The sequence below is a fragment of the Erythranthe guttata genome, chromosome 10 (assembly GCF_056151865.1).
Source record: "Erythranthe guttata isolate IM_541 chromosome 10, IM_541, whole genome shotgun sequence".
Classification (NCBI taxonomy): domain Eukaryota; kingdom Viridiplantae; phylum Streptophyta; class Magnoliopsida; order Lamiales; family Phrymaceae; genus Erythranthe; species Erythranthe guttata.
Window position 1 is genome coordinate 19,369,355 of NC_142542.1, and position 27,884 is coordinate 19,397,238.

Sequence of the window (27,884 nt, forward strand, 5' to 3'; positions counted from 1 at the left end):
ACGTTTTGGAACTTATTTTGATTTCATTTTGAGGAAATGTGTTTTGAGGTAAGAATTTGAGAATGAAAGTAATGTTTGTTTATATTTTGGAAGGAGACAAAATACACTGTAGCAGTCACATCATGTTTAAAAATATTAGAAAAAGGTATTTTAGAAGAAAAAAATTGAAAGATGAAGTGATATTTTTTTGTTTTTTAGTGAAGACATTTTTTACTGTGACAGTCAAATCATTTTACTGTAGCAGTCACATCATGTCTGAAGGAGAGAGAAATTTTTGAGATTGTTTTGAGAAAATTATTTGAGAAGTGTAATAAATGTAATTTTGTTTTGGGGAATTAATGAAAACAAAATAAACACACAACCAAACATTGCCTAAGGTGTTTGCAAACGTTTTTCCAAAGTGATTATGAGCTTTTTTTGGTTCAAAATCACTTATTTTCAAACATTTAAAAGTTCATAATCAATTTGGAAAAACGTTGACAAACACCACCTAATACTATTTCAGATTATGAAAGTCGATTGTAATTTGCTAAAAGATAAGTCTTTTGTTTTTCGGTCTATCCGTCTAGCTAATTACACTCCATTAAATCTGTTATATCCATGCTCCATGTCACTCTCATCTTCGAAGCTATGCCACACACATGCATACACACACACACGCGCACACGCATACGATTTTAGTTACACTCTTTCTTCCACTGGAACTTTATATGTCAGATGGGAATGCTGGTGGTTATGTACATAAGCTTTTTTAAGTTGTCTAATCAACCCACACTTTATAGTTAAATTAATTATTGAATTTGATTGTTTAAGAAAAAAATCAAAATGGGACCCAAGTTAATTAATAACATAATTTAATAGGTTCACCAACTTTAGTTTATATACTCCTAAAAACCTATAAATGGAATATTGCCCATGTTTTCGCGGTAGCCACATATGTTTGTGGCTTCATCACTGTCCATGAGCTGGATTTAATTTTTTTTTTTAAAGAAAAAAGAAAAAGAAAGGTTAGGGATAATATATTTATGAAATAATTAAATTGTACAAATTTGATTTTTTTTTCCAACTACAATTTTTTTTCAGTCGAATTTATTACAAGGGCTTGTGTATTTTCGTAATTCAAAATTACCCTTTTGTGCTTTTTCAACTTAGTTTTGTTACTTCATTTAACCGTCATTAGTGTCGGGATAAAGTTGGATAGCAGAAAAATAGTTAGCCGTTGAAATTCTAAAGTAACACTTAATATGAAAAAAATAAAATTTGACTAAAAAAACACTTAAAAATTAAAATGTTTGCCAATTAAATAAAATGATCATTAAGAAAATTATTTGATGCTTTTATGCATTTGAATCATTAAATTGTGTGACTCCTCAAGACCCTACCATGAAAATATTTATTTAATGTTCCATGTGGGTGTTTTATTGTACGTCCATATCAACGAATTTTATTTTTTGATTTTTTAAAGTTTATTTAATGATCGATCACGTGCGAGGTCTTGCATTGGCCTCGTTTAATCATAAGTGCTAGATTCTTTGAATTTTGTTCAACAAAACACCACACAGTCGAAAGTTGAATTGATTTATCCTAATAAACTAAATTATAATTTGCTTGCCTTTTGCATCATGCTGCACCTTTTAATGAAAAACTGACATGCGGTCCTTAACGGTGAGTCAAGAGAAACCGGAAGTTTTTCATCATTTTTTTTTTCTTAAAGTTTCATAAAGTCCGAAGTTTGATCTGCAATCGATATTGAAGTTTTGTAGAAATGAGAAAGACAAAGGAATTGGAGGGTATAAAATGATATTTTTTTAGTTTAAGGGTGCAAAGTGCAAAAAACATGTAGCTCGAGGGTGCAAATTGCCAATACCCAAAATTTGGGCCTAGTCTACGTTCAAAATCAACTGCTCTTAACGTAGAACAGCAATTGGGCCTGATTTACTGTAGCCCAACATTGTAAACTTTTATTTTAAAAAAAAAAGAAAAAAAAAAAAAAATAGAAATTTAACTTTTTCTTTTCTTCTTTTTCCAAAAACTTAATTGATTATCATTATCCTAATATTTATTGTGTTGGATGGATAGGATCTAATACAAAATGTCCAATCAATAAAATAGTGTACGAATCTTGATTGTAAAAGAAAATCTTACGTCTTGTCAATTAGTTAAGAAACAATTTCAACAAATAAATACTTATAAAACAAATAAAAAAAAATCAACAAATATATCACGAAGAGATTTCCATGTGATGTGACAGGCATTTAACAAATTAAAAAAAAAAACACAACATCCAATATTACGTAGTCAGATCTACTACACCATGAAACGAAACATACGATTGATAGTTAATCAATTGGTATCAAAACCAGATCCCTCGAGTATGTTCAAATTACGAAAAAAATATTTTTATTTGAATAATTACATTTATACACTTTAGCTGTGAATCTAATTACATGTTCATTCTAATGGTTTCAAATTCAACATAATCGTCTAGATTACGTGGAATGTTCTCTAATTTATACTTGTTTTGTGCAAATACGCAGTTTCTTATGCACCACAATGTAGTATTACACGCCACAAAATACATTTTATGATCATCTTATTTCAAAATATGGGGCTCGAATGGAGTAAAAATGGTACAAACTTGAGAATGTTCCACATAATAGTGGATTCCATACATTTGACATTCGCAAGAATGAACATGGATACAAAATGAAGATCGTCCCACTATCCTAACTCCGAGACCGATACACTCCGCCTTTCCCAACTCAGTCTCAGACATCATAAATCCGAACACAGGTTTGTGGGACCTTGAGCTGCTAAATGAGTGGTTTTGGCCTGTGGATATATCACGCATATTATCGGTCTCTATCGGTGGCCCATCTACTCACGATCGTGTGGTTTGGGGCCTCTCAAACACCGGAGTCTTCACGGTGAAAACATGCTATCACCACATCATGGATCGCCTCTACCACACGGACCGGTTGAGAAATTGGACTATAGGAGAAACAAGTGGATCCTCTACACGAAATTGGAAACTAATTTGGCACTTACCAATCCCTCCAAAAATTCGTATTTTTGCCTGGCGAGCTTGTGCAGAGATACTCCCATGCAAGGCGGAGCTATTTCGACGTAAAATAACCACGGAGCCCTTATGCCCTTTCTGTGGCAAGCATGCGGAAACCATGGTGCATGTTGTTTACGATTGTAACGGCTTGAAAGAATACTGGGCAGCGAAACCTTTCCGAATCAAGCAGGTGGCGGAAAACCTCTCTTTTTGGAGCTGGTTTGACCTCCTCCACAATTCGCTACCAAAGGAAGTCTTCCATCTTTCAGTCATTTCATGCTGGAAAATTTGGGAGATGAGAAATCGAATGCTGCATGGCGAGGAAGGAATGCAACTCGAAGCCATTTTTCCATGGTGTCAAGATTTTTTGGCAGATTACAGTGGCACACAATTCGGCCAACTTACCGTCACAAAGATGATCCAACCAGTTATATGGGCACCGCCACCGAGAGGAACACTTAAAATCAATGTGGACGCGGCTTTCCCTGCAAATGCAGATTATTTCAACTTTTCATTGGTGGCTAGAGATGAAGATGGATTATGTGTGTGGTGGCGAGTGGTGCGAATCCGAGGTCGAGTTTCTCCCGCGGAAGAAGAGGCTCAAGCAGTCCGACAAGCGATTATCACGGCGCACTGTTTTCATTGGAGCTCCATTATATTTGAGGGAGATTGTCTACTATGGACGCTCTTCGTTGCGGAGATCATTCCCTCACACCGTTTGGTGCAATTGTTGATGAATGCCTGTTTCTTGCTAGGTCATTTATTTCTTGTTCTTTTAGTTTTATTAAGAGACAAGGGAACCAACTTGCTCATGTTTTTGCTTCTCTTACTGTTTCGAATTTTCTAGAAGGGGATTCTCTCCGATCCCTTCGTTTTGTTCTGTGGCCTCGGGTGCCTAATAAAATAAACTCTTTCCTCAAAAAAAAAAAAAAGAATGAACGTGTAAGAATAATTATAGTCGATAAATAGTTGTAATTATCCAATCAAAAGGGTATTTTTGTAATTTAATATTACTCCAGTAATGTCTATAATTTATTCTTTATATTCCAAAGAATTCTTTAGATAGTCTACAATCTGCATGTGACCTAAGAATAGAAAAATATAACATAGTGCCAAAATCTTTATCGATCTTATCAATTCTTGAAAGCAAAGTTGTATACAATGGCCAACAATCCCACCACCCAAAAAAGCCAAGTGGCGGTGGTGATGGTGCCGCTTCCGGCGCAAGGCCACCTCAACCAGCTCCTCCACCTCTCCCGCCGCATCTCCGCCTACAACATCCCCGTCTACTACGTCGGCGCAGCCACCCACATCCGCCAGGTCAAGCTCCGGTTCCACAGCCGCCGCCTCGCCGCCGACGAAGACATGTACATACATTTCCACGAATTCCCAACACCCCATTTCGAAAACCCGCCACCCGACCCGAATTCGCCCCACAAGTTCCCCTCCCAGATTATCCCGTCGCTAAAAGCGTCGACCCATCTCCGGCAACCCATCTCCTCATTCGTCGGCGCGCTCTCGACAAATTTCAGAAGGGTGGTCGTCGTCTTCGACTCTCTAATGGCGTACGTTGTCCAGGACATATCCAACGCCGACTGCTACACTTTCCGCAGCATCTCCGCCGTCGCCGTCGCCTCGTGGGAAGCCAACGCCGCCGCAGACGAAAATTGCCCGACGGAAGCCCGCAACATCCTGGAACAAACCCCCTCCATGAAAGGTCACTACCCACCGGAATTTCAAGAATTCCTCAACCTGCAAACAAGTTCAAAAAAAGTTTCCGGTGGGGAGATTTACAATTCATGCCGAGAAATCGAAGGCCCGTACCTCGATTTACTCGCCAGAAGAAAGATTAATAACGACAAAGAAGAAGAAGAAGAAGATCAAAAGATATGGGCTTTAGGCCCGTTTAATCCTCTCTCATCACTCCCCTCCTCAAACCCTAATAATAAATGTCTGAGTTGGCTCGACAAACACGGCCCGAACTCAGTGATTCTCGTCTCGTTCGGAACAACGACGTCGTTCTCGAACAAGCAAATCGAAGAGATTGCATTAGGGCTCGAGAGAAGCGAGCAGAAATTCATATGGGTGCTTCGAGAAGCAGATAAAGGTGACATCTTTACTACTACAAAAGAAATCAAGAAATTTACAGAACTGCCACTCCCCGAGGGTTTCGAAGAGAGAGTGAAGGAGAGAGGGCTTGTTCTGGTGAATGAGTGGGCCCCGCAGCTGGAGATACTTGGACACGTGTCGACGGGTGGGTTTCTGAGCCACTGCGGGTGGAATTCTTGCTTGGAGGGAATTAGTATGGGGGTGCCGATGGCTACTTGGCCGCTGCATTCCGATCAGCCGGCGAACGCTGCGCTGGTGACGAAGGGTTTGAAGATTGGTGTGGAGGCGAAGAAATGGTGTGTGGAGGAAGGGGAAGTGGTGACGTCAGCGGATGTGGTTGAAGAGGTTGTAAGGAAATTGATGGTGTCGGAGGAGGGTGGTTTGATGAGGAAGAGGGCGGCGGAGTTGGGCGGTGCTGTGAGGGATTCTTGGATGGAAGGTGGTGCTGCCAGGGAGGAGATGGAGGCGTTTATCTCTCACATCACTAGATAAAAAAAAAAATTCATCTTTTTTTTGGGTTTTAATTAATTTGTTTAAAGTTTGATTGAATTGTATAGTTGAGGATAAATTGTGTATTTTTTGTGAGCTGATATGGATTGTGTTGTAAATTATGTTTTATGTTTGACTGGTCTTTAAGCTTTGTTCATTTGCTAGCTAGCAGTGACATATGCATTTGCACGTAATTAAGAATTTTAATTTATTAAATTATTAATTAACGATGAATTACGTGTCAATCCATGAGGTAAGGTCAAATTACGCCGACGAAGGTGACATATTCAACGGCGAGATCAGAAGAGCGCCGCTGCCGGAAAACTACGACGAGAGGGTACGAGGAAGGGGGGTGGTGCTGAGGGAGTGAGCCCCGCAGCTGGAGATTCTCCGGAACCGGTCGACGGGGGGTTTCGTCACCCATTGTTGGTGGGTGATACGGGCCAATTTGACAATGTGGGCCAATTTGACAATGCCGAATAAACGTAAGCCCATCATGAATAAGCCCATAATGAGGAGCCCATGACGACTTAGCTCAAAGTTATAGGCGAGGTCGTTAGACCGCACAACCTCGGGGACTATGTAGGAATACCCTAACTCGCCAGCCCAATACTAAAGCGAGGTAAGGCGGGCCCAGGGCAATATAGGCCCAAGATACATGACTTGAGGGTAAGGAAAAACCCTAAAAGGGGAAAGCCTTGGAGGCCAAGGTTTCCTCACCTATAAATAGGAGAAGACATTGCATTTTTCCACACATGTTTTTACGTATTATTCATAGCCTATTCAAAAGATATTCTACTAACTTGATCGTCGGAGCTTTCCCGCCGGGAAACCCTCCCGGCGTTGCAGGTCACTTCACCGGAATCAGGACCAAAGTCTAAGGAGCTCAAGAAGAAACCCTACGGACCAAATCAGTGGGAATTCTTGCATGGAGAGCATCAGCATGGGGGTGGCGGGGGCGGTTTGGCCAATATGCATTCCGACCAGCCGAGCTGAATAGCTTTTAAAACCTTTTTGTTTAACATCTTATAATGAGTTGATATAGCTATTCAGTTTGGCCAATATGCATTCCGACCAAACCGGAATGGCCAAACACACACTAACTTACAGCAATGGAGCAAACTAAATCAGCATCTGTGTATACACTAACCTTATCTATCAAGGGGAAAACAAAAAAACTATTTAAACTGAAATGAATCTTTTTCGGTTCCTGTATTAGTAACATACGAATTCTCTATTTATTATTATTTTTTTTTGGGTTAAAATACTAATAACAAATCAATGGCTGCAGAGATTCTTGATAACTTCTTCCTGAGCATACCAGCTCGGTATAATCTTGGGAATGTGAGGGTAAAGATCCTTGTAAGAATTCCGTATCGTCCCTTCAGCAACTCCGGTGGCAACCGATACATCTGTTGTTAATCCGTACATTTCATTTAATTAGGCCTCGTTCTTTGTTGGTAAAAGGTCAACACAATTAATTCGATAGCGAGAGCTTTTACCTTTGAATAGCTTTTTATCTTCTGAAAGCTGAGTGACTATGTAAATAACAGCTGCTGCAATGGAAATAGGGCTCCTCCTGAATATCACAGCCAAGAAAATAATATCACTAGTTAATTAGAGTTGAAGGGTAGAACTCAATTACGGGAGGGCGGGGGGTTCGGGTAATTTTTCGAATCCGAGAGGGGCCTATGTGCAATAATCCAGCATATATGGTATACCTTATGTCGAATGCTTCCGTCTTTTGGACGGCTTCTTGGGCAGCTTTAACCGTTTGATTTGCCATTCCGAGGTTAGAACAAAAGCGTCTCTGAAAGAGTAAACGTGTTACGTTTCAATGTTCTTTGATTCATTTATAAAATAAAAAAATAAAATAAAAATTATTACCATGAAATCTCCAGCGTGTATAGTCCCTATCTCAACCGACTGCCCCATCTCAAGTTGTAGATGTTTCATGATATATTCTTTTGCTCGTCCAACTTCCTTCTTAGTTGCCCCGTTGGCAACGGAGCAAATTTCTATTACAAACTCACAGGTTCAGGAAAAAAAAAACTCGTCTACACAGATAAAATGAGAAAACTTTCGAGTAGTAAAAACAGAGATTTTTTTACCTTTTACAGTCCGGGGCTTGTCTTCTTGACGACACGCTATGTACAAGCAAGCAGCATAAATGGCGTCCTGATTTCTTCCACGGCTCGACTTTTGATCTTCGATCCTCTTGTAAATCTCATTAGCCCGATCCTTAATGTGGTGGAATTACAGCACCGTAAAAAAATATGGAATAAAACCGAGAAGTGCAACATAGAGAATGGAAAACGATGATTGCAGCAAATATTTGTGATGGTGAACAAAAACCATTGATAAATATGGTAATTAGTATCGAGACGAGAACCAAGAAATTTTCTTTCGCATAAATCAGTACAAAAAAAGTTCATTCATCAAACTGAGGTTTTTCAATGGTATGACAGATATGCCGATAGCAATTCAAAACAGGTACCTTAATCGTTGCAACGAGGCCCAACCTGAAAAATAACATTAGCAACATCAGATATGTATTCGACTATTTCAATTGTTCGGATAATGATTCCGAAAAAAAAAATTCAAATCAACGAGAACCAAGATCACTACAATCGTGAACATTTATCAGCATTGTAATCTCTAAGTTCCGAAGAAAACGTTGAAGATTCATATCAAAAAAATCGACAAAATCATTCGACATTAACCCAAATCTTCAACACATGTGCATATGACACAAACAAGCCCCAAAGCATAATTAATGCTTCTAAAATCACAGTAATTAACCATGGTAATTAAATATTTTACTCTTAATTTAAAAAAATAATAAATAAAAAATTATGAACAGTAAACCAGCCAAAACAGGACAAAATACAAAAAAAAAAATAGGAATCTACCAAACAGGCCCTTAAATGTCAAAATTAAAAAAATCAGGAGAGAGAGAGAGAATTTTAGAGAGAGAGAGAACAAAAGCATTCACCTATCCGACATAGTAGCAATAGTCTGGAAAGCAAAAACGAGAGTCCGATAAGTGTTGGAGCCGCGGTTCTGCCACCGTCCGATCGAAGACGTCAGGAGATCGCCGGCGGTGCCGTTCGGCTTCGAGATAACAGTGGACAGACCAGCGTCAGCCAGCAGCGGGTTCGTCGGTCCCCCAACCCGAGCCGGATCGTTGTCGCCGCACTCATCGGCGAAGGTGCGCCACTCGGAGGTTTCATCAATGGAGTGAGATTCCAGCACGAGGCCGCAATCGGAGCAAACAGTGTCCCCCGCCGCGCGATCGAGAACCACCTCCGTCCTCCGCTTGCAGTCGGAGCAGTGCACATCCGCCATTAATTGCTGCTTCAAACCCTCGTCAATTTTAATTTTGTTTTTTTTTCTGGTGAAAATGGAGTGCAATATATATATAGAAGGGTTTGAGAGGGGTAGAGAAGTCACGTGTGATTCATGGATTGATTGCTGGACTGGGGATTTATCTGATATTTAATTTGCATTTAATTTTTTTGTTTTGTATTTTATCAGAAAGATCAGAGAAGAAAGAAACTGATAATTCTTTTTCCGTTTCGGAATTAGTGGCAATGGATTTTTCCGTCAACTTTTTTCTTTTTCCGATCTGTTATGGCAATTATGGCAAAGTAGCATGAATTAATAATTAATGATTATTAAATATGGCTGGGTTTGGTCAATCTTTCTTTGGATTTAAATAATAAATATTTTAATGTGACGATTGGATTTAAATAAATTAATAATTCTCTATACATTTTCCAAAAAATAAATAAATAAAAGGAATTGATGACGTAATACATTGAAAATACTGAAATAAGTTTGACAATTTCAAAAAAAATTAACATTTATCCCTACTCATTTAGATAGGAATAGGGCTCGGACTAGGTTGAATTTTATCAAACAATCGATACAATGAATAATATTGTTTTAATCGACTCATTGGATCGGGTTAAAATTTTCAACTAACACATCTATAATGAGGGTTTCTAATATTATTAAACATCGATTGACCAATAATTATCGATCAACCAACTATATTAATAAAATTATGAAATAAACGGCGTAGTTTTTTAAGTGATTATTGAAACTTATCAAAATATAGATAATTTTTTAATTAAAAAAAATGACATAGATCTTATACTAGAATTTTGGAATGTGCATCTTCAGAATTAGTTTGAACTTCGATTACATTTTTTTGTGGAGTTACTATTAACTATTTTGAACTGATTATAAATGATGATGGCACCGTGGCACTAGGCAAAATGTCAAAATGTGTATACTTTTGCTCTAAAATTTTTATTTTTTTTTAAATTAAACTAGGTGACAGGTGTACCCATCAACCGACCAATTTCGAAACTAAATATTTAGTTATCAACAATCAACCGACCCACAAAGATTGGATCGACAATGCTTTTCAAATCTGAACAAAATTGGTTTATCGGCTGAGGTAGGTTAGTAGACTGATCACTGACCGACCTAATCCAGTCTCAGGCCTCAGCCCTAGATAAGAATGTCGTATATAGATGAAACAAATTTCCAATCCATTTTTTTTAACAACATTCGAAAAAAATTCGATTCTAAACCAATATTTTTTTTCCCCATTTTATAGAATTTTAAATTCTAGAAAATAAAATAAATAAAATTAAAAAACACATTTTCTTTTCTCAAGAAAGAAAGTTCCAAAAAGTAGAATCTGCATCCAAGAAACAACCTACATATGACAAGAGAGTAACAACATCAATGAAGTTATCAAACAATTCCTTAAGCAAAAACGATGTCCGATAAACAACTCACCGAATAAATCAATGACTCGTGTACGAAATCAAAAAGGGTTTCGTATAATATATTGTATCCCTTCCAACAACAAAATATAAAATCACGAGTGTTTTTTCATGCTTTCGGGCTGCTAAGATTCTTGAGGTCTCTTTCCTTAGCATACCACTCAGGTATAATCTTGACCGCGTGCGGGAACAAATCCCGATAAGCATTCTTTATCGTCCCTTCTGCAACTGTCGTAGCAATCGAAATATCTGCAACCGTAATAATATAAATTATATATTACCATTTCAATGAAGCAATGAATGCATCGGGAATGTCTAGAACTAAAGACGTAAATTCTAGAAGTTTCCGGAAAATGAAACAAGAAGGTGTAGAAGCTCAAACCTCGAAGGGGTTTCTTCGATTCCGAGAGCTGTGTTACCATAAATATGATTGCTGCAGCAATCGATATGGGGCTCCTCCTGTAATATTACAAGAACGATTATTTTCGCTATTTCTTACATGCAATTTATCATGAAAAATAATTAAGATACAAAAACCGAAGAATATCGAAGTACCTAATATCGAAATCCCCGGCCTTTTGGACAGTTTCTTGGACAGCTTTTACCTCTTCATGGCTCATACCAAGATTCGAGCAGAACCTCCTCTGCGAAACAAAATTAAAAAAAATTAATAAATTAAGAGATAATAATTACCATATAAACTGAAAATTAAAACGAAGGCCACCATTAAAAAAAAAAAAAAAAAAAATCGGAAAAATCGAAGCTCACCAGATAGTCACCAGCATGAATGGTACCCATCTCCATTGATTCACCCATCTCAACCTTCAACTGTTTCACGATAAATTCTTTCGCTCGGCCGATTTCCTTTTTGGTAGCTCCAGCAACAATGGAGCATATTTCTAGTTTGGAGGGGGGCCCACATGATTTAGATGACTTTTCATAACGGGGGTTATATCGAACATTATTTTTACCAATGTTCAAATAATTATAAAGTTGGCACCTTTTACAGTGCGCGGTTTGCCCTCTTGTCGACAAGCAATATAGATACACGCAGCCACAAGTGCCTCCAAGTTTCTTCCCCTCGTACACTTTTGATCTTCCAACCTTTTATATATCTCATTCGCCCGATCCTTCAAACAAAAACCATCATTACAAACCCGAGACGTGAAAAAGAAACATTTTTTAAGGTATCGTTTTGCGCACGTTTAGACAGAGGAAAAATCGAGTGTATGCATACCTTAATGGTTGTCACAAGGCTCAACCTGGAACAACAAGGCAGCAACAAATATTAATGTTAGCTTTCTCGATTGCAAATTTATCAATTGGACGGAACATACATCGAAAATCGATTTAGTTCTTCAACGAACAATTCTTGTCAAAAGGGCTCGACTAAATAATCGTTAAGTTTCTATGTTATCTAATGTACGAATTGCCATTACATAAAACAAACGAAGCATCATCATTCGCGAAAACAACCAGAAATCGCAAGACTAAAGCATTTTCATCACAATTGTTCCTTAAATTCAAGAAACATCCTAAATTAGAAATTAAAAAAGTTATCTTGATTATCCCATCACAATTCAATCAAACAATTAAACCCAACAAACACCAGAAAAAAGAAAAAAGAAAAAAAAAAAAAAGAGCAGACCTGTCAGCCATGTTAGCAATGGTCTTAAAAGCCAAGACAATAGCCCGGTCGGGATCCCCGCCCCGGTTCTGCAACCGGGCGAGGGTCGGATCCGCGTTCGACCCGTTGGCGCCGCGAGAGATGACAGTGGAAAGTGCGGCGTCAGCGAGAAGCGGGTTAACGGGTCCACCGACACGATTCGGGTCGTGATCGCCGGAATCGTCGGCGAAGGTTCTCCACTCGGAGGTCTCGTCGATTGAGCGGGCTTCGAGCACGAGGCCGCACTCCGAGCAGACGGTGTCCCCCGCCGAGTGGTCGACCACCACCTCCGTGTTCCGCTTGCAGTCCGGACAATACGAATCCGACATCGTTTTGATTCGAATTGGGTTTCGATTTCGGATTGGGGATTTCTCTTCTGGGATTTGGGGTATGGAGGGAAATTAAAGATCTTTTAGCCGGTGGGGGGCTAAAGGGGGTATATATAGACAGTAAAGTATGAGTCTTTATGCATCGGCGACAACTTGGGTTTGTTTTTGTTTCAGTCGGGTCCCACTTGCCCCATCTTGTAAGAATTGAAGAAGAAAGAAGGCATGTGTTTTTTTTTTTTTTTTCTTTTTCTCTTTTTTCTTTTATTTATTTATTTATTTTACTACTATCCACTTGAAAGATGATTATTTTGGGCCTTGTATATTGTTTTGGTTTATTTTCTAAAAAAGAGTGATATCTTTAACTTGTTTAATTATATTTTAAATTATAATTTTATTTTATTTTATCAAACCTGCAGCCGACCATATAGCTGAATTGTTTAATTAACTTTTAAATTATAATTTGCTATGATTTTTAATCTACAATCTTGTATAGTGGTTTGTAAATTATACGAGAGTCGTAAACTACACACATTATGCTAACAATGTATGACAAACTCAACTTAGCGACCGGTGACAAGAGATTTAATTTGGTGCAAGTAATTCATAATACTAATATTAGTATTAAGACTAAGACTAGAACTAATATTATTACTAAACCTAATAGTAACACTAACAATAATACTGATGATAATACTAATACTTACAGTAATACTAATATTAGTATTAATACGAATAATAATACTAATAGAAGTTTACATGGATATATTTTGAGTGGGTTGAATTTATAAATGAAGCCCATTACTAATCTCCTTTCTAATGGAGCAAAATACACATAGCCCATAGCCCATATTTGAAATGGGCTTTAATTTGGTTGTGGGCTATAGGCTGGATCTTGTCAGCATGATTTATATATTTTATTTCAATTTTATATTTATATTTCACCACATGTTTTAAAATTGTAAATATACGTTAATAAATATATTAATATTTATTTTATAAATATATCAATAATATTTAAAAAAGCGAAAAAAAAAAAGAAAGGCTCATGGGCTGTTCTTATTGCAATAATTCTGATTTTTAAGTATATATACATTTTAAATAAATAAATAAATATATAAATATATGATGATAAATATATAAATATAGGGTAAATTACAAACACCCCCTGACGTATGGTCAAATTACAAAAACCCACTCTTGTTTGGATAATTACATCTACCCCCTCAACTATGATTTTTTCTTAGACCTCCACCTTTATGGTGCCAAATTCAACATAGTCATCTAGATTCCGTGAAATGTTCTCTATTTTGTACTTGTTTTGTGTAAAAATACAGTTTCCGGTGCACCACAAACTGATATAAATAAGCTAAAAATCACATATTATGATCATCTTGCTTCATAATGTAGAGTTTGAATGGGATAAAACGGGTACAAAAGTGATAATATTCCATATAATCTCGAAGATTCCACTAAATTTGAGGAGTTGAGGGGGTGGTTGTAATTATCCAAACAAGAGGGGTGTTTTTGTAATTCGACCATACCTTAGGGGGGTGTTTGTAATTTACCCAATAAATATAATGTGAATGAAAGACATGTAGAAGTATACCATTTTCATGTGACTATCTGTCACCCACGTGGTCCAACTAAAGTTACAAATTTTTGGCTATTGTCAGATTTAATTTAATTTAATTTACATTAAATTAAAATAATTATTATCAGTATCCAGCCAAATGGGTTTTCTTGCAACGGTCCAATTGGTGATTCTGATTGGTGTGTCAGATTTTTCTGCTGGCAAAATTCTGATCATTATACAAAGTTAATCTTTTCTTTTTCCTTTTCTGAACCTCTTTTTTATTATTATGAATTTAAATGCGATTTCTGAATTAATAATATTTATATAAAAAAAAAGTCATATTCATAATAAAATGTATATTTCAGCTTTAGCAGCGTTTGTTGATAGAATTTTGCTCCTCATGATCCCACTTGTTATTGTCCCTATATTATTTTTAATTAATATGTAATAAATAATATATTAAAATTTCATTAACTTATTGTATTTAATTTATATATATTGCATTCCCTCATGTAATTAATTAATTTTCATGATATTGAGAAAACTCAAACATGAATTAAATACGTTACAAGTCCTAAGTTTTGACCTTAAACTCCTCGCATTTATTAAGTTTGACCAATTTTTATTATATTCATATTTTGTGCCAATTGGGTTTTACTTATTTCACTAATTAGTATGTAGATAAATAGTGCTGCTATTATTATGACTTAAAACTTAAAGAAATGGTAAATTACGGTCACGCCATTAAATAAATTTAATTACAAAAAAATCCCTTATATTTGGTTAATTACAAGTTTGCCTCAACTATGTACTATCTTACACATACAACTTTATGGCGTTAAATTTATCTATTAAAAGGGGTTTATCTATAAGATAATACATAGTTGAGGAGACAGTTGTAATTATCCAAGCATGATGAGTTTTTTCGTAATTTAAACTTTATCTCAGGGGGAGCCCGTAAAAGAAATTGAAAACAAAATGATTTTTCTTGTACTTCATTGAAATTTTTTGTTATGCTAAATCATTCAAATTCTTAATGTTGGAGATATTAATACTAAATGATACATTTCACTAACAGCTTAAGCTTTTGGTTGAGATGGTCATTCAACATGGTATCAGAGCCAGGCCAAATGAAAGGTCCTGAGTTCGAATCCCACCGCCACCCAATTCAAATATTTCAAGTGCAAGGCTTCAAATGTAATTCGCCTGCACTTGAGGGGGCGTGTTGGAGATATTAATACTAAATGATACATTTCACTAACAGCTTAAGCTTTTGGTTGAGATGGTCATTCAACACTTAAATCGTGTAAACAAATTTTCTATTTAAATTTACAATTTAGCCCTTGTCCCAAAGGCAAAGAAAACTTAAGACCTCCACAACCTTTTAGCGTGTGAGAATGAATTAAGATTTGAACTGTAAATGCCGCCGCCAATTTTGGCTTTTATTTTTTTATTTTTTTTATAAGTCCATTGATCTTAGTTCAAACGTGTAATTATGAAAATGTATTTACTTTTTTGCTTTTATTAAAAAAAAAAAAGTTTATGAATATATATATTTTAATCCCTATAATTATGAAAAATATAATAAATATATTTTAATCCATATAATAAGCAATAAAAAGGAATATATTCCATTATCCCCTGGTTTGCATTAGTGGTTTCTTGGACTGCTAAAACTACTTTTTACAGTGTTACTCTTTTTTTCTTTGCTTTTATTATTTAATTATTAAAGAAATCAATAACTATCATTATCTTGAATCGAGATCATCGCCTTATTAAGATTGTTTAAGACAATTACTTCGGTATTTTCACCATCTTGTAATAATAATTTTATCTTTTCCATGCACCATGACTCTACTTAGTTTTTTTTATAACTAATAAATCCACAGCCAACTAAATAAATGTATTTGACAAATTTTCGATTTCGTGTAATAATTTATAACTTATACGAGAGATGTAAACCACGTGTGACAAGCTGAATGCAGACAATATTATTAGGTTTCATTGGAGACTTTTAACGTTTCAATAAAGAAGATTAATGTCTTTAATTAATCCCATCCTAGTTGGCCTAACTAAGGTTCCTACTAAGGAATTAAATTGATAGTAATTAAATTAATGATAAACAATTTCCAGAGTTATCTGAAAGTAGAGTTTACGAATTTTCTTGAATTCGACCTTTTGTTTCTAATTTGAAGGACAAACACAATCATCAAGTTAATTTGCACGCGGTACATTACTTGACATGAATTTCTCGAGAGATTGCTCTCCCGAATCAACCCTTCATACTCTCGAATAATTCTACAGTTCGAAGATCTTTCCACCTTCTCATATTATATGAAAATGAATATGATATTCAAAGTTTATTCCACTTAAAGAATCTAACTACAAATTTCCAGTTTGCATAACTATTGAAAGATTTAATTGAGCACCCAAAAAGAAATGAAAGAAATAAAAATGAGGTCGAAAATGTAATAAATGCAACTTAGGGGAGGCGTGTGTAACAACTTTTGACTAGTTCAATTGAGCCACGCAAGTTCAAATTATTGTCTTTTATCACAAAAAAAGGATAATACTTTTATCCTTATCTAATTTCTAATAATTCAATAATGGTCCAAAACAAATGCCTCGAAGATATTAGCTGTTGCATGCAACTGGCGCGTTGAACACACTCTTTGATTGTGATTTGAATTCTCTGTATCTTTACAATTGACAGTCAACCATAGTCAAAATACACGTTTAATTTATAATTCTTTATTTCATATTTTTTCTCTTCATTTTATTAATCTAATCATTAACATTGTTAGAAAATAATCAAATTATCATTGATATTTTCCAATTATTCTAATATGGTACCAGAGTTATATTGTTGTTTTCTTTAGTGTGTTCTTCAAATTTTGTTCGGTTCTATAGATACAGAAAACGCCATTAATCAATACTCGTTTTGATTTGTCATTGCAATCTTATTTGTGGCGTTTCTTCTTATTTCTCGTCTTTTCATGAAAACACCATAAATTATTGTTCTTATTTTTATTTGCAGTCTTATTTTTTGGTGTTTCTCCATTTTTCATTCGGTTCAACCGAGACGAAAAACACTACAAAATCACTGTTAAATACATGTGAATGTACGTTCCGTGACTCTTCTTAATTATTACTCCTAGATCGCTAAGAAAAAACCCCCACCATAAATCAATATTGTCCTACATTCGACGATGTTCACGACGTTCCAATCAACATCTTGATCAATGTACCATCAAGATCGTCGTTAGCCTTGAATGTTCCAATCAACATCTTGATCAATGTACCACCAAAATCGTCGTTAGCCAGTCAATCGGTTCAATCGATTGAAACTAGATGATCATCGAAGCACCATAAATCAATATTGTCTACATTCGACGCTGTTCACGACGTTCCAATCAACATCTTGATCAATATACCATCAAAATTGTCGCTAGCTAGCCAGTCGATTCAATCGATTGGAACTAGATGATCATCGAAGCTGTCAGAAATTTTGCACACTTTCAAACACCAAATATTTCTAATTAGAATTCAAATAATACAGTCTAGCTCTTTGAAACAAATTTAAAGTCATTGATCATTTCCATAAGCCCATACCCTACTTTCCTAAAATATGAACAAACGTTAATTAATTGTCTTAATCTTTTTTAAAACCACTTTCTTATTACAGCTCCTTTTCAACATCAATAGATTCTCTCTCTCTCTCTCTCTCTATCTCTCTCCTCTCTCCTCTCTCTCTCTCTCTCCCATCCCAAGAATAAACAGAGCCACCCCAGAAGGCACAAAGCACCTCCCTTTCCTTTACCAAAAACCAGACACACCCCATATTCTCTCTCTCTCTCTCTCTATCTCTTTCTCTCTCTAGAATATAAAGCTATCTCCTTTACAATCTGTACACATACCCCCCCATATTCATTTTCTGGCTGTAAAGTTTCTGTGAAGCAAAGAAGAAGAAGCAAAAAAAAAATGGTGAAGTACCAGAGGAAAAACATGTACACGCAGTTCAAGAAGAGCAAAGAGTATATGGTTGATGAAGACGAAGAGCCCGGCCCGACCCGGTTCGGGTTAATCTGCGGAAACAACGGCTACTTCAATAGAAGAGGAGCCAACCCTAAGTTCTTGTGCTTCGTGTTTCTCTCTCTTGTTTCTTGCAGCTTGATTTTAGCTCCCCTCTTCTTGTCCTGCGACTCCAATTTCCTTCTTCGTATGTTTTCTTTTCTCAGATTATATATGTATACATACATATATATATATTTTTCTTAGTTTAGTTGTGGATATTTATTTTTGGTTTTTTTTCCATTGTTGTTTTGCTGCAGATTCGTTTGGGCCCAATAGAGAAGGGCTTGGTCCTGAAACTGATGTTTGCTCCTCTGTTCCTAACGGTTAGTGTGTGTGTGTGTGTGTGTGTGTGTGTGTGTGTGTGTGTGTGTGTGTGTGTGTGTGTGTGTGTGTGTGTGTGTTCTTCAAATTTATGTTAACAATATGATGAAAAAAATAGAGAAAGATCTGATTTTTTTTTATATTTTTTTTAAATCTTGAAATTGATTCAGAATAGCTGAAAAAGATCCAATTTTTATTGTGTTTTTGTTTATGGATTTGAATGTGTTGGCAAAAGGTGGGGTTGGGGGGGTGGGGTAGGGAAAATCTCTAAATCACACTATTAAGAGTTGATAATTATTATTAATATTTTTAATCAGGCTTACATCATCTTAATCTGAACTTAATTTTTGAATATTATTACAACAATCTTGATTTCTAATGTTTTCTGGTAATCTTAATTTGCAGGCACTATTTGTTGTGACAGAAGCAGCACAAGATCAGACATATGTATAATGAGAGGTGACATAAGAACCCACTCTACTTCCTCCTCCATCACCCTCTACCAATCCGATCAACCTTCCGGCATATCCGACGGTGGAGACGAGGCGGCAATCCACCACGAAAGAATCCGGCCCTACACTCGTAAATGGGAGAAGCAAATGATGGAAACAGTCGACGAATTGCACCTCACCGTAAAACGACACTCCGCACCCCACGACAGATGCGAAGTCCGCCACGACGTGCCCGCGGTTTTCTTCTCCACCGGAGGGTATACCGGTAATCTTTACCATGAATTCAACGACGGGATTTTGCCCCTGTACATCACCTCCCAGCATTTGAACAAGAAGGTCGTTTTCGTCATTCTTGAGTACCATGATTGGTGGATCACAAAGTACGGCGACATACTCTCTCAACTCTCCGATTTCCCGCCTATAGATTTCAACAACGACAAAAGAGTCCATTGCTTCCCCGAAGCGACAGTCGGTTTAAAAATCCACAACGAACTCACAATCGATGCTTCTTTAATGGAAGGCAATAAGACCATAGGAGATTTTCACGATCTTCTTGATCGAGCTTATTGGCCTCGTATTAGCGGCCTCATCGAAGACGAGAAACGTGAAGAAATAGTAGAGATACCAAAAAAGAATCAAGATTTACGTAAACCGAAACTCGTGATCGTATCAAGAAACGGGTCGAGGGAAATCACCAATGAGGATTCGTTGGTAAAGATGGCCGAAAATATCGGTTTCGTCGTCGAAGTGTTGAGGCCTCAAAGAACAACCGAGCTGGCGAAAATCTACCGAGTCTTGAACTCAAGTGACGTTGTTATCGGGGTCCACGGAGCGGCCATGACCCATTTACTATTCATGAAACCCGGTTCGTTTTTCATTCAAGTAGTGCCACTTGGCACCGATTGGGCGGCGGAGACCTACTACGGCGACCCGGCTGTGAGATTCGGTTTGAGGTACGTCGGGTACAAGATACTTCCGAGGGAGAGCTCGTTGTACGAGCGTTATAGCAGAAATGACCCCGTTTTGGTGGACCCCGATAGTGTGAACAGAAAGGGGTGGGAGTACACGAAGAGAATCTATCTCGATGGGCAGAATGTGAGGCTCGATCTCGGAAGGTTCCGGAAGAAGTTGCTTCGTGGGTATTACTACTCCGTGGCGAAGAAAAACGGGCGTTTACGTTCGAAAGTTGCGGTTACTAATTCGCATCTTTACTGAGTTTTTGTGCTTGTTTGTGAAAAAAAAAAAGAGCTAGTGTATTTTGTTACTTTTGTACATTATTAAATGTTAGAATTATTGTAAGCTTATTCTTTTATTCTTTATTATTTAGACATATATATATATGTTTTATATGAGTTCGAATAATTATATTATTCTTATTATTATTATTAATAATGAGCTGGATTTTTGGTAAAGACTGAATTATCCATATGTCATGGTAACTTTCTTGCACGGCATTCAATTTACTAATTTCGGCTGAATTTTCAGTTTGATCCTTTAGCTATATACATGTAATACTTTGGCCCCTTAAACTATGAAAATATGCTTTTTTACTCCCTCCAACCAAAAAACATGTTATACTTTCCAATTATAGCCATTCTCCTAAAATATTTGGAAAATATATATAAATTATTTTAGTTGAGTTAATTATTTAAAAAATAGTGGGATCCAATTGTCATATGGATAGAGGTTGAAAGAAATAATTTGAAGAATAAAGAATTAATAGTGTGAATCTATTGGTGGTGATGACTTGTCAGGACACATGTTTTTAGTAAAAGATGCTTTATTTTTGTAAGATCATTTCAATTTTCAACCAACCTCTTCTGAGGAGACATAATTTTTATTTATTTATTTATTATTTATTTATTTATTTTATTTATTTCATGAAGTTCTTATTAGTTAATTGTCAACAAGGATTAACCTTAAAATTTCCATTAATAAAAAAGTGTCTAAAAACAAATGTCAATTTTCACTAATATGCTTCGAGTCAAAGCAAAAAACCTACTACTTTTACGTCCAACGATCGATTCTAAAGCCAACGTTTCGTAAATTTTGTCGAAGAAACACGAACTTGATCAGTTGGTGGTGTCTTCGTATTCCTATTTTCATTTCCATCTGCACATAAAAAAAAATCAAAAAAAATATCAACATTTGAACCGTAATCGAAGATCAAGGTCGAAATGGTAATTTCACACGTCATCCTAATTTTTACTCACAAGAGTCGGTCGAAACCCCTCCAAGCGAAGATCTTCTAGACCTTTCCGGAAGCTGCATGCCGCCGGTTATCGACTGCCTCCTCAAAGCCCTTGCATTAGTTGAAATCGGTGATTTTGGATCGTGTACAATATTTCCATGCAAAGGTGTCGTAGCTTCGATTTGTTTCCTATTATTTCCAATAATAAAAAATTCAAATCAAATCAAAGCCAACATTAATAACTTATTACACAGCTAAATGAGTGTAAGAAGAATTCGGTTATTACCTCTTCTCCGACCCGTTAATCAGTTTGCCTATAGTTCGAAGAGATTTTCGAATGTGAGAAGTTCCTTTTACATGATTCGACAAAGGGGTCTCGATTTCTATTAGTGGCCCCGCTCTTTGAATCTCGTTCCTCAATCTTATTTGTGGATCGGGCGTTTTCGGAATTTGAATCAACGCTGTGTCAATAATTTTTACCAACGGACTTTTTGGAGCAGAATTTATCGAACTTTTAGGACCCCCCCTTTGATTAGAAAGTTCCGAAAAAGATGGAACTTTCGTTACTGCTGAATCATCAATTCTTACCACTGGACTTTTTAGAGCGGAATTTATCGGACTACGAGGAGGAGCTCTTCGATTTGGTTGGTCCAGTAAAGAGTTTGGGGGGTCTTGGCCCCCTTCTAGACTTAATCTCCGAGAGCGAGTCGGGGGGGTCTTGGCCCCCTTCTTCTCCATGCAGGCATTGTTGCCGTTTTCGATGCTCAACCTTCTAGACCGTGGTGGAGGGGTTCGCTCGGGGATTAACGGTTTAGGTTTTTCGGAAGGGGTTTTGGCCCCCTTCTTCTCCATGCAGGCGCCGTTTTCGATGCTCAACCTTCTAGCACGTGGTGGAGGGGTTCGCTCGGTGATCAAAGGTTTAGGTTTTCCGGAAGGGGTTTTGGCCCCCCGGTTGCCGTTTTCGATGCTCAATCTTCTGGTGCGTGGGGGTGTTTTCTCAGCCGTTTTTTTCATCGTTGGACTTTGGATTATTTCCTTGTTGTTTACCAATGCCCTTTTGAGGCTCTCTATCTGTAACAAAAAATGTTTGAAGCAAAAGTTATCAATCATGCTAATAAATAGGGGTTTATTGCACTCAGCCACCCCTGTATTTTTCCTAATTGTCAAAAAAACCCTCATGTTATTTAATTAGCAAAATAACCCCTAAAAACTCACTATATAGGGGGTTGTGTGCTAAAAAAATGCATTATAGGGGTGTTTTATAGCAATCCGATATAACACAAGGGGTACTAAATGCAATAAACTGAAATTAATAGGAACTACTTGTACCTCTGCTTTAAGCTCTAAAACCTCATTGCTCTCTTTATTCGCACGAGCAGCCCCTAATTCTACAGTCGAAACCCTCTGCGCGAATTTCAAAGTACTCATCGTTTCTCCGAAAGAATCTCCCTCGGGATTCACGTGAGCAAACATCAGCGTTTTCGCATTTCCTCCTGCTCGATAAAAGAACGCGTAATTAGTACGTATTCGAAAAAATATTATTGCATGCGACATCGACTTATAGTACAAAATAATATACCTAAAGAGTTCTGCAGAAGTAAGGTGAGCTTGCTGTTACGGTACGGAATATGGGATTGCTTCTGCGACAGGGCTGTCATAACATCTATCAGACAGGCGAGTGATTTGTTTATGTGCTGTGCTTCTCTCAGCCCATCGCCTGTGACTTCCGACTTGTCGACCCGTTCGCTGCCAGCTAGATCAACCAAGTGGAGGCAGCTACGGAGTTTGCTTCCGGAAGAATCTTCTCCATGCACGTGGACAGACAGTATGCTGAAGGAACCGGGGTTTAGTGTAAGGACACAATAATATGTAATAAATAAATAATCGGAAAAAGAAAATGAAATAAAATAATAACCTGTGTGATCGACTGCTTGTAATGTTAACGGCAGTGGAGCCAACTGCGCGGTTTATTTCACCGAGGCGCATTAGATTTATTACATCAGTTGCTGACTGGACAGGGCGTAATTTAGCTTCCGGAAGAGCCAAGCTATCGTCACTCACACAAGTTCGGATCTCTAATGTAACTAAATAGTTAAAGAAACTAAAATTTGTACAAATGTACAAATTCAAGATTTATAGTGTGTGTGTGTGTGTGTGTGAGAGAGAGAGAGAGAGAGAGAGAGAGAGAGAGAGAGAGAGAGAGAGAGAGAGAGAGAGAGAGAGAGAGAGAGAGAGAGAGATTAAAAAGGATATTTTTTAGTGCACGAGTCCTCTGCAAGAAGATCACGAACTTGTTCATTGTATATCTCGACCATTTGCACTTGAATTTCGTACGTTGTGACACCCTTTCTTTGTTCACACATTTCAAAAAGATCATTAAGCGCCAAATAACTGATTCCCATCTCATTGGCCGATCCACCCGGAGGACCATACTGTCAATGGTTCGTAATAAATATGAGTTGACTAAAATACAATCAAGTCAACACTCACAAGTATACTACAATGTAAAAGAATCTCACCATAGTGTGTGTTTTACCAGATCCAGTTTGACCGTAAGCGAATATACAGACATTATAACCATCCATTACAGATCGAACAAGAGGCTGTGTATCCACGAACACCTCATCTGAAAAATTAAAATCGAATTATCGGATAAAGCAAATCTAAAATCAAGATTGTTTTTTTTTTTTTTTTTTTAAATGTAAGATAATTTCACAGTTACCTTGAGTGGCTGTTGGACCAAAAACACGGTTAAATTGGAATATTCTCTTTGCATCTTTTAGGGGATTCGGGTCCATAACCACTAGAGAGCCGTCTTTTCCGACAAAGTCAACTACATTTTGCACTTTGGAACTAAACACAGGTCTAATCCTGCAATAAACTCGAATATTTCCTGAAAAAAAAAACGAAAGATTTATTTTCATTTTCGTATTTTTCCACTTAACCGGACTATACTTTGTTATTTACGAAACTAACCTTTCAAATCCTGAACCATGTTGTAGAGATTCCGATTCTCTTTTACAGCTTTGTGATAGCCAAGAGCAGCAGCTGACATCTCAAGCACTTGATCTCCTGAGAGATTAAGACATATTTACAAATTTTGTTTTCGTAAGTATTTTTTTTTTAAGTAGTAAAAACATAATATCGAATTTCGTTCGTCTTATTAGTAAAGTTACCAAGTTGTTTCAGATCACTTTGAAGCTGAAAGTGCAGGCTCTCGACTTCCTTCTTTGCACTCGATAGCAACTGTTTGATATTCTGCACACAAAAAAAAAAAAAAAAAAAAAAAAAAAAAACCAATTATAGAAATAATAGCAGAAACAGAAAAACGAAAGGGAAAAGAAACAACAACTTACGATAAGTTCGGTTTCTTGCTGTTCGACTAGATTCCAGTGATTACAGTTACCCTTCGTTAAGCAAGCTCTGCAACACTATTGACAGAATAATTCATCTATTACATAAATTGTCGACATTTTAATTTTATAGTTACCAAACAATTAAAACAGACAAGAATCGAGTGCAGTAATAAATACCTTGCGGTTCTCTAGATTCGACAAATCGGTTAGTGGCACAAATGTGGAACGCACGGGTGAGCAGCTTCTCTCCCTTAAATTCTCCAATATACTCAGTTTCATCTGTTTGTAGATACAAGAATCTGAAGCTATTAAATCTTATATAATAATTAAAAAAAACACGAAAAGTACAAGAAGATATTCATCGATTCATGAGCTTCAAAACGATACATTAGGACACGACACTCGATTTCAAATCTAATACCCGATTGCGTAGTAACGTCAATGATTAACGACTCACCTCAGGAAATTTTCTTCTAAATTGTTCCTCGAAGCAACTCGATAGAATCTTGCTAAAAATATTCATCGAGTCCTGAAAAACGGAAAATAGACACGTGAGTAAAACTCGTGAATTTCTGATTGTTTGTCGGAAATAAAGATCAGAATTACAAGTCAACCCTGCATACCGTTTTTCCACTATGATAAGAAGCAACTAGGTTACTATCCAAGTTTTCCTTCGTCTCAACCATATGTTCAGCAAGTGCCTTCACTATTTTATCTGCAGTATTATTATAGAAAAAAAAAATCAAAATCAAAATTCAAGAAAACGACAATTTTAGTGTTTTCGGGGAGATATTAAGGAAGAAATTAAACGACCTTCTAATTTTCTTATATCATTCGCTGATGGCATTTCTTTGTTTCTCTCTCCCGATAAGTCTAATTTCCTCGAAGTGTCACGAGAAACCAATAATGGAGTACGAGCGTGAATTCTTCCAGCTGAATTTACAATAGGCGATCTCGGTGGTTTATAAATCCCGTTGCCACCTGTCATTTGCTTCCATTCGTGGTAAGCCTTTAGTGCCAAAATGCAATCGACAACCTTAGTCGACGACCCCACCTCCAAATTTTCCTGAATATTTAATTCAGTTAAAATCGAATAATTGCCGATTAAATTTGGTAGTGTAGTAAGGGGCAATGCGGTTGGTTTATTTTTTCTTACCCTTTCGAAAACAGAAGCGTCGAAAATAGGAAGCTTCATATCTTCGGCTGCCATTAGAAAGTTCCGAAGATTCTCGAAGTACTGATAAGCTGGCAACGGCTGCGAATCCCATGGAAGTGACGGCGAAAGTAAAGTGTTTTCGATTACCTAATAAAAAAAATAATTACACGATCCAAAAAATCGAGCAAAAATTAAAAATGGTTCGATATAAGCTTGGACAGTATATATATACCTTTGGAACCGAACCGGGTTGAACTTTGTTGATTACGTTGCAAAGAACTAGTCCGTTTCTCAAGCAAGAAATGAACTCTTTCTCCGATGGCTGGCTCTGTATTCCGAGCGGGCCCACAAGGTAATCGAGCCAATGTACAGCTTGGTATCGTCTAAGTGCTGCGATGAATTCAATAAGAGAACAATCCCAAAAAAATAACGAACACGAAAAAAAAAAAACTAAGTCAGCCCCACTAGATTAAATCACACACTTTGCTGAATCAAGAAAACAAGAATCAAAATTCACAAACCCAAAATTGAAAAATAAATCTAAATTAAAAAAAAAAAAAAAAAAAGAAACCCCCATAAATTGCCCTGAATTTCAACAACAAGATCAACAGATTAACAGTATCCGGTAAACAATCAACATTTTATTTCCCAACATGCATGCATCGTTTCTCGTGTAACGAACAATACAGACAAAAAAAATTAACAAAATAATGAAATTAGAAAAAAAAAAAAAAAAAAAAACATACATGCTTCTTCAGCTCTTCTAGAAGCGAAGTTCATCTCCCCCACAGTGCCTCTTCTTGTTAAATCCTCCATTAAAACCTGCAATAAATCACCATTAACAAACTTTTTTTTAAATACGAAACCCATAATCACACTATTATCCTAATTACACACAGAGAGCATTACATATTTACATTACATATAAAAAAAAGCATATTTATTTAATTTATCAAAGAAAGAAATTTATTCAAGAACATACTGATTAAGATTTATTTCCACAACTGGGCGGGATTACATAGAAATAATGCAAAAACCCTAAATTTTTAAGAGAGAGAAAATCAAGACAGAAATGGGTCTGCAATCAAAGCTGTGAAATGCGAATTGAATCTCTCTCAGTTGAGGTGAAGAAAATCAAGACTGAAATTGTTTATGTGTTAATTTATTAATTGATTAATTAATTAATAAACCTTCCTTTTTTACTTTCTGTAAGGAAATAAGTAGGTTCGGAGTATCCGAACCTGAGGCTCCGGAATCGTAACGTTACTTCTATCAAATTTGAATTTAAGTTGGTGGGGGTGCATGATTTGATCTGGACCGTCCGTTTTCTGAGCTTGGAGATTTATAAGCTCCGCTTTGGGCTTTGTGTTGGGCTTGGGATTCGGGCCTTTTCTTGAATATTCCATATTTAAATTTGTTAGCATTTTTTTATAAGATTTGTTTCCCTTAAAACATATAATAATCAATGATTGAAAATTGCAAATTGCAAAATTTCAGCCTAATTGAATTAGTGATTTCTTTAGCTTTGTCAACCTTCTAAATTTGTTTGGTTGAAACAATTGAGACTCATAAGTCAAAATTACTATTAGTATTTCAAATTAGAAAAAAATATCAATTTAAATGTCATGATTTCCAAAGACCATTGACTCGTGTTGCATTTATACGGTTAAGATACAGATAAACGACCTAAATGTTACCAAAATCCTTACATTCTTGTACCATGTGAGATTAGGGACTGTTAGGTGAATGTGTAAGCTTGTGTTTTTGAATCAGTGTTTCCCTTTGTGGGTTTCTGCGCGAATCGGGGGTTGTGTGAGAATGAGCTAGAAGATTGGTTCTTCTGTGTTACTCTGGTGGCGTTGGTCGTTCCGTCGTGAAATCTTTTTGTGAATATTGAATTGGAAGACCGGACTGTATTATAAACAATAAGATCTGACTTTCTGTTTCAATTCAGTAATTCTAAGAATCTCTAATAATCCATATTAGTAAGCTTAAGTCTTTTTTCATTATGTAATCCTTAAATGAATGCCCAACAAATCACATTATAAATGACACTACTAACACAAGCATCCAAAGAGATTCATATACTTTGTATAAAATTGATGAAAATTAAATAGTATTAAGGATAAATTAGTTTGCATTAATCCTAAGAGAGGAGTTTCGTATGAAAGATGCTAATACTAAACTTTCCAAAGAGAGATTAGCACCAATTCACTAGAGGACTATATAAATGTGGTAATTAGTTCCACAAATTCAATTTCTTTCCTTTCCAAAATTGGTAATTATAATCTATTTTGGACATTTG

General features: G+C 36.5%; 5 protein-coding genes across 6 annotated transcripts; 2 read left to right on the forward strand and 3 right to left on the reverse strand.

Annotated features, from left to right (window-relative positions):
• Nucleotides 1-4,137: 4,137 nt before the first annotated feature.
• LOC105949305 (zeatin O-glucosyltransferase) lies at nucleotides 4,138-5,875 on the forward strand. The gene has a single exon (XM_012972593.2). The coding sequence runs from the start codon at nucleotides 4,223-4,225 to the stop codon at nucleotides 5,660-5,662; it is 1,440 nt and encodes a 479-aa protein (XP_012828047.2). The 5' UTR covers nucleotides 4,138-4,222; the 3' UTR covers nucleotides 5,663-5,875.
• Nucleotides 5,876-6,774: 899 nt separating this feature from the next.
• Nucleotides 6,775-9,116, reverse strand: LOC105949296 (transcription initiation factor IIB-2). The gene is made up of 7 exons (XM_012972583.2): nucleotides 8,655-9,116; nucleotides 8,157-8,181; nucleotides 7,771-7,900; nucleotides 7,547-7,677; nucleotides 7,381-7,469; nucleotides 7,162-7,238; nucleotides 6,775-7,071 (listed from the first exon to the last, which is right to left on the reverse strand). Exons 1-7 carry the CDS (start codon nucleotides 9,005-9,007, stop codon nucleotides 6,938-6,940), a joined length of 939 nt encoding a protein of 312 aa, XP_012828037.1. The 5' UTR covers nucleotides 9,008-9,116; the 3' UTR covers nucleotides 6,775-6,937.
• A 1,209-nt stretch (nucleotides 9,117-10,325) lies between these two features.
• On the reverse strand, nucleotides 10,326-12,682 carry LOC105949418 (transcription initiation factor IIB-2). Of its 2 annotated transcripts, XR_016033961.1 has the most exons (8): nucleotides 12,110-12,682; nucleotides 11,699-11,723; nucleotides 11,462-11,591; nucleotides 11,230-11,360; nucleotides 11,017-11,105; nucleotides 10,844-10,920; nucleotides 10,475-10,710; nucleotides 10,326-10,391 (listed from the first exon to the last, which is right to left on the reverse strand). XR_016033961.1 is itself a non-coding variant. In XM_012972726.2 (7 exons), the coding sequence occupies exons 1-7, from the start codon at nucleotides 12,454-12,456 to the stop codon at nucleotides 10,571-10,573; spliced, it is 939 nt and encodes a 312-aa protein (XP_012828180.1). In that variant the 5' UTR covers nucleotides 12,457-12,682; the 3' UTR covers nucleotides 10,422-10,570. The 2 variants fall into 2 exon arrangements, 1 of the variants encoding a protein (XP_012828180.1); XM_012972726.2 differs by lacking the exon at nucleotides 10,326-10,391 and having other exon boundaries at nucleotides 10,422-10,710.
• A 5,028-nt stretch (nucleotides 12,683-17,710) lies between these two features.
• LOC105949410 (Glycosyltransferase family 61 protein) lies at nucleotides 17,711-20,188 on the forward strand. Its single transcript, XM_012972715.2, has 3 exons — nucleotides 17,711-18,248; nucleotides 18,361-18,426; nucleotides 18,830-20,188. The coding sequence occupies exons 1-3, from the start codon at nucleotides 18,011-18,013 to the stop codon at nucleotides 20,089-20,091; spliced, it is 1,566 nt and encodes a 521-aa protein (XP_012828169.2). The 5' UTR covers nucleotides 17,711-18,010; the 3' UTR covers nucleotides 20,092-20,188.
• A 601-nt stretch (nucleotides 20,189-20,789) lies between these two features.
• LOC105949412 (P-loop nucleoside triphosphate hydrolases superfamily protein with CH (Calponin Homology) domain-containing protein) lies at nucleotides 20,790-26,822 on the reverse strand. The gene is made up of 20 exons (XM_088824424.1): nucleotides 26,562-26,822; nucleotides 26,326-26,401; nucleotides 25,812-25,969; nucleotides 25,580-25,726; nucleotides 25,237-25,489; nucleotides 25,047-25,138; nucleotides 24,881-24,952; nucleotides 24,601-24,702; nucleotides 24,424-24,498; nucleotides 24,244-24,325; nucleotides 24,044-24,139; nucleotides 23,790-23,960; nucleotides 23,587-23,693; nucleotides 23,319-23,499; nucleotides 22,983-23,145; nucleotides 22,647-22,897; nucleotides 22,397-22,560; nucleotides 21,354-22,138; nucleotides 21,090-21,256; nucleotides 20,790-20,988 (listed from the first exon to the last, which is right to left on the reverse strand). The coding sequence occupies exons 2-20, from the start codon at nucleotides 26,393-26,395 to the stop codon at nucleotides 20,903-20,905; spliced, it is 3,222 nt and encodes a 1,073-aa protein (XP_088680550.1). The 5' UTR covers nucleotides 26,396-26,401; nucleotides 26,562-26,822; the 3' UTR covers nucleotides 20,790-20,902.
• Between the last annotated feature and the right edge of the window lie 1,062 nt (nucleotides 26,823-27,884).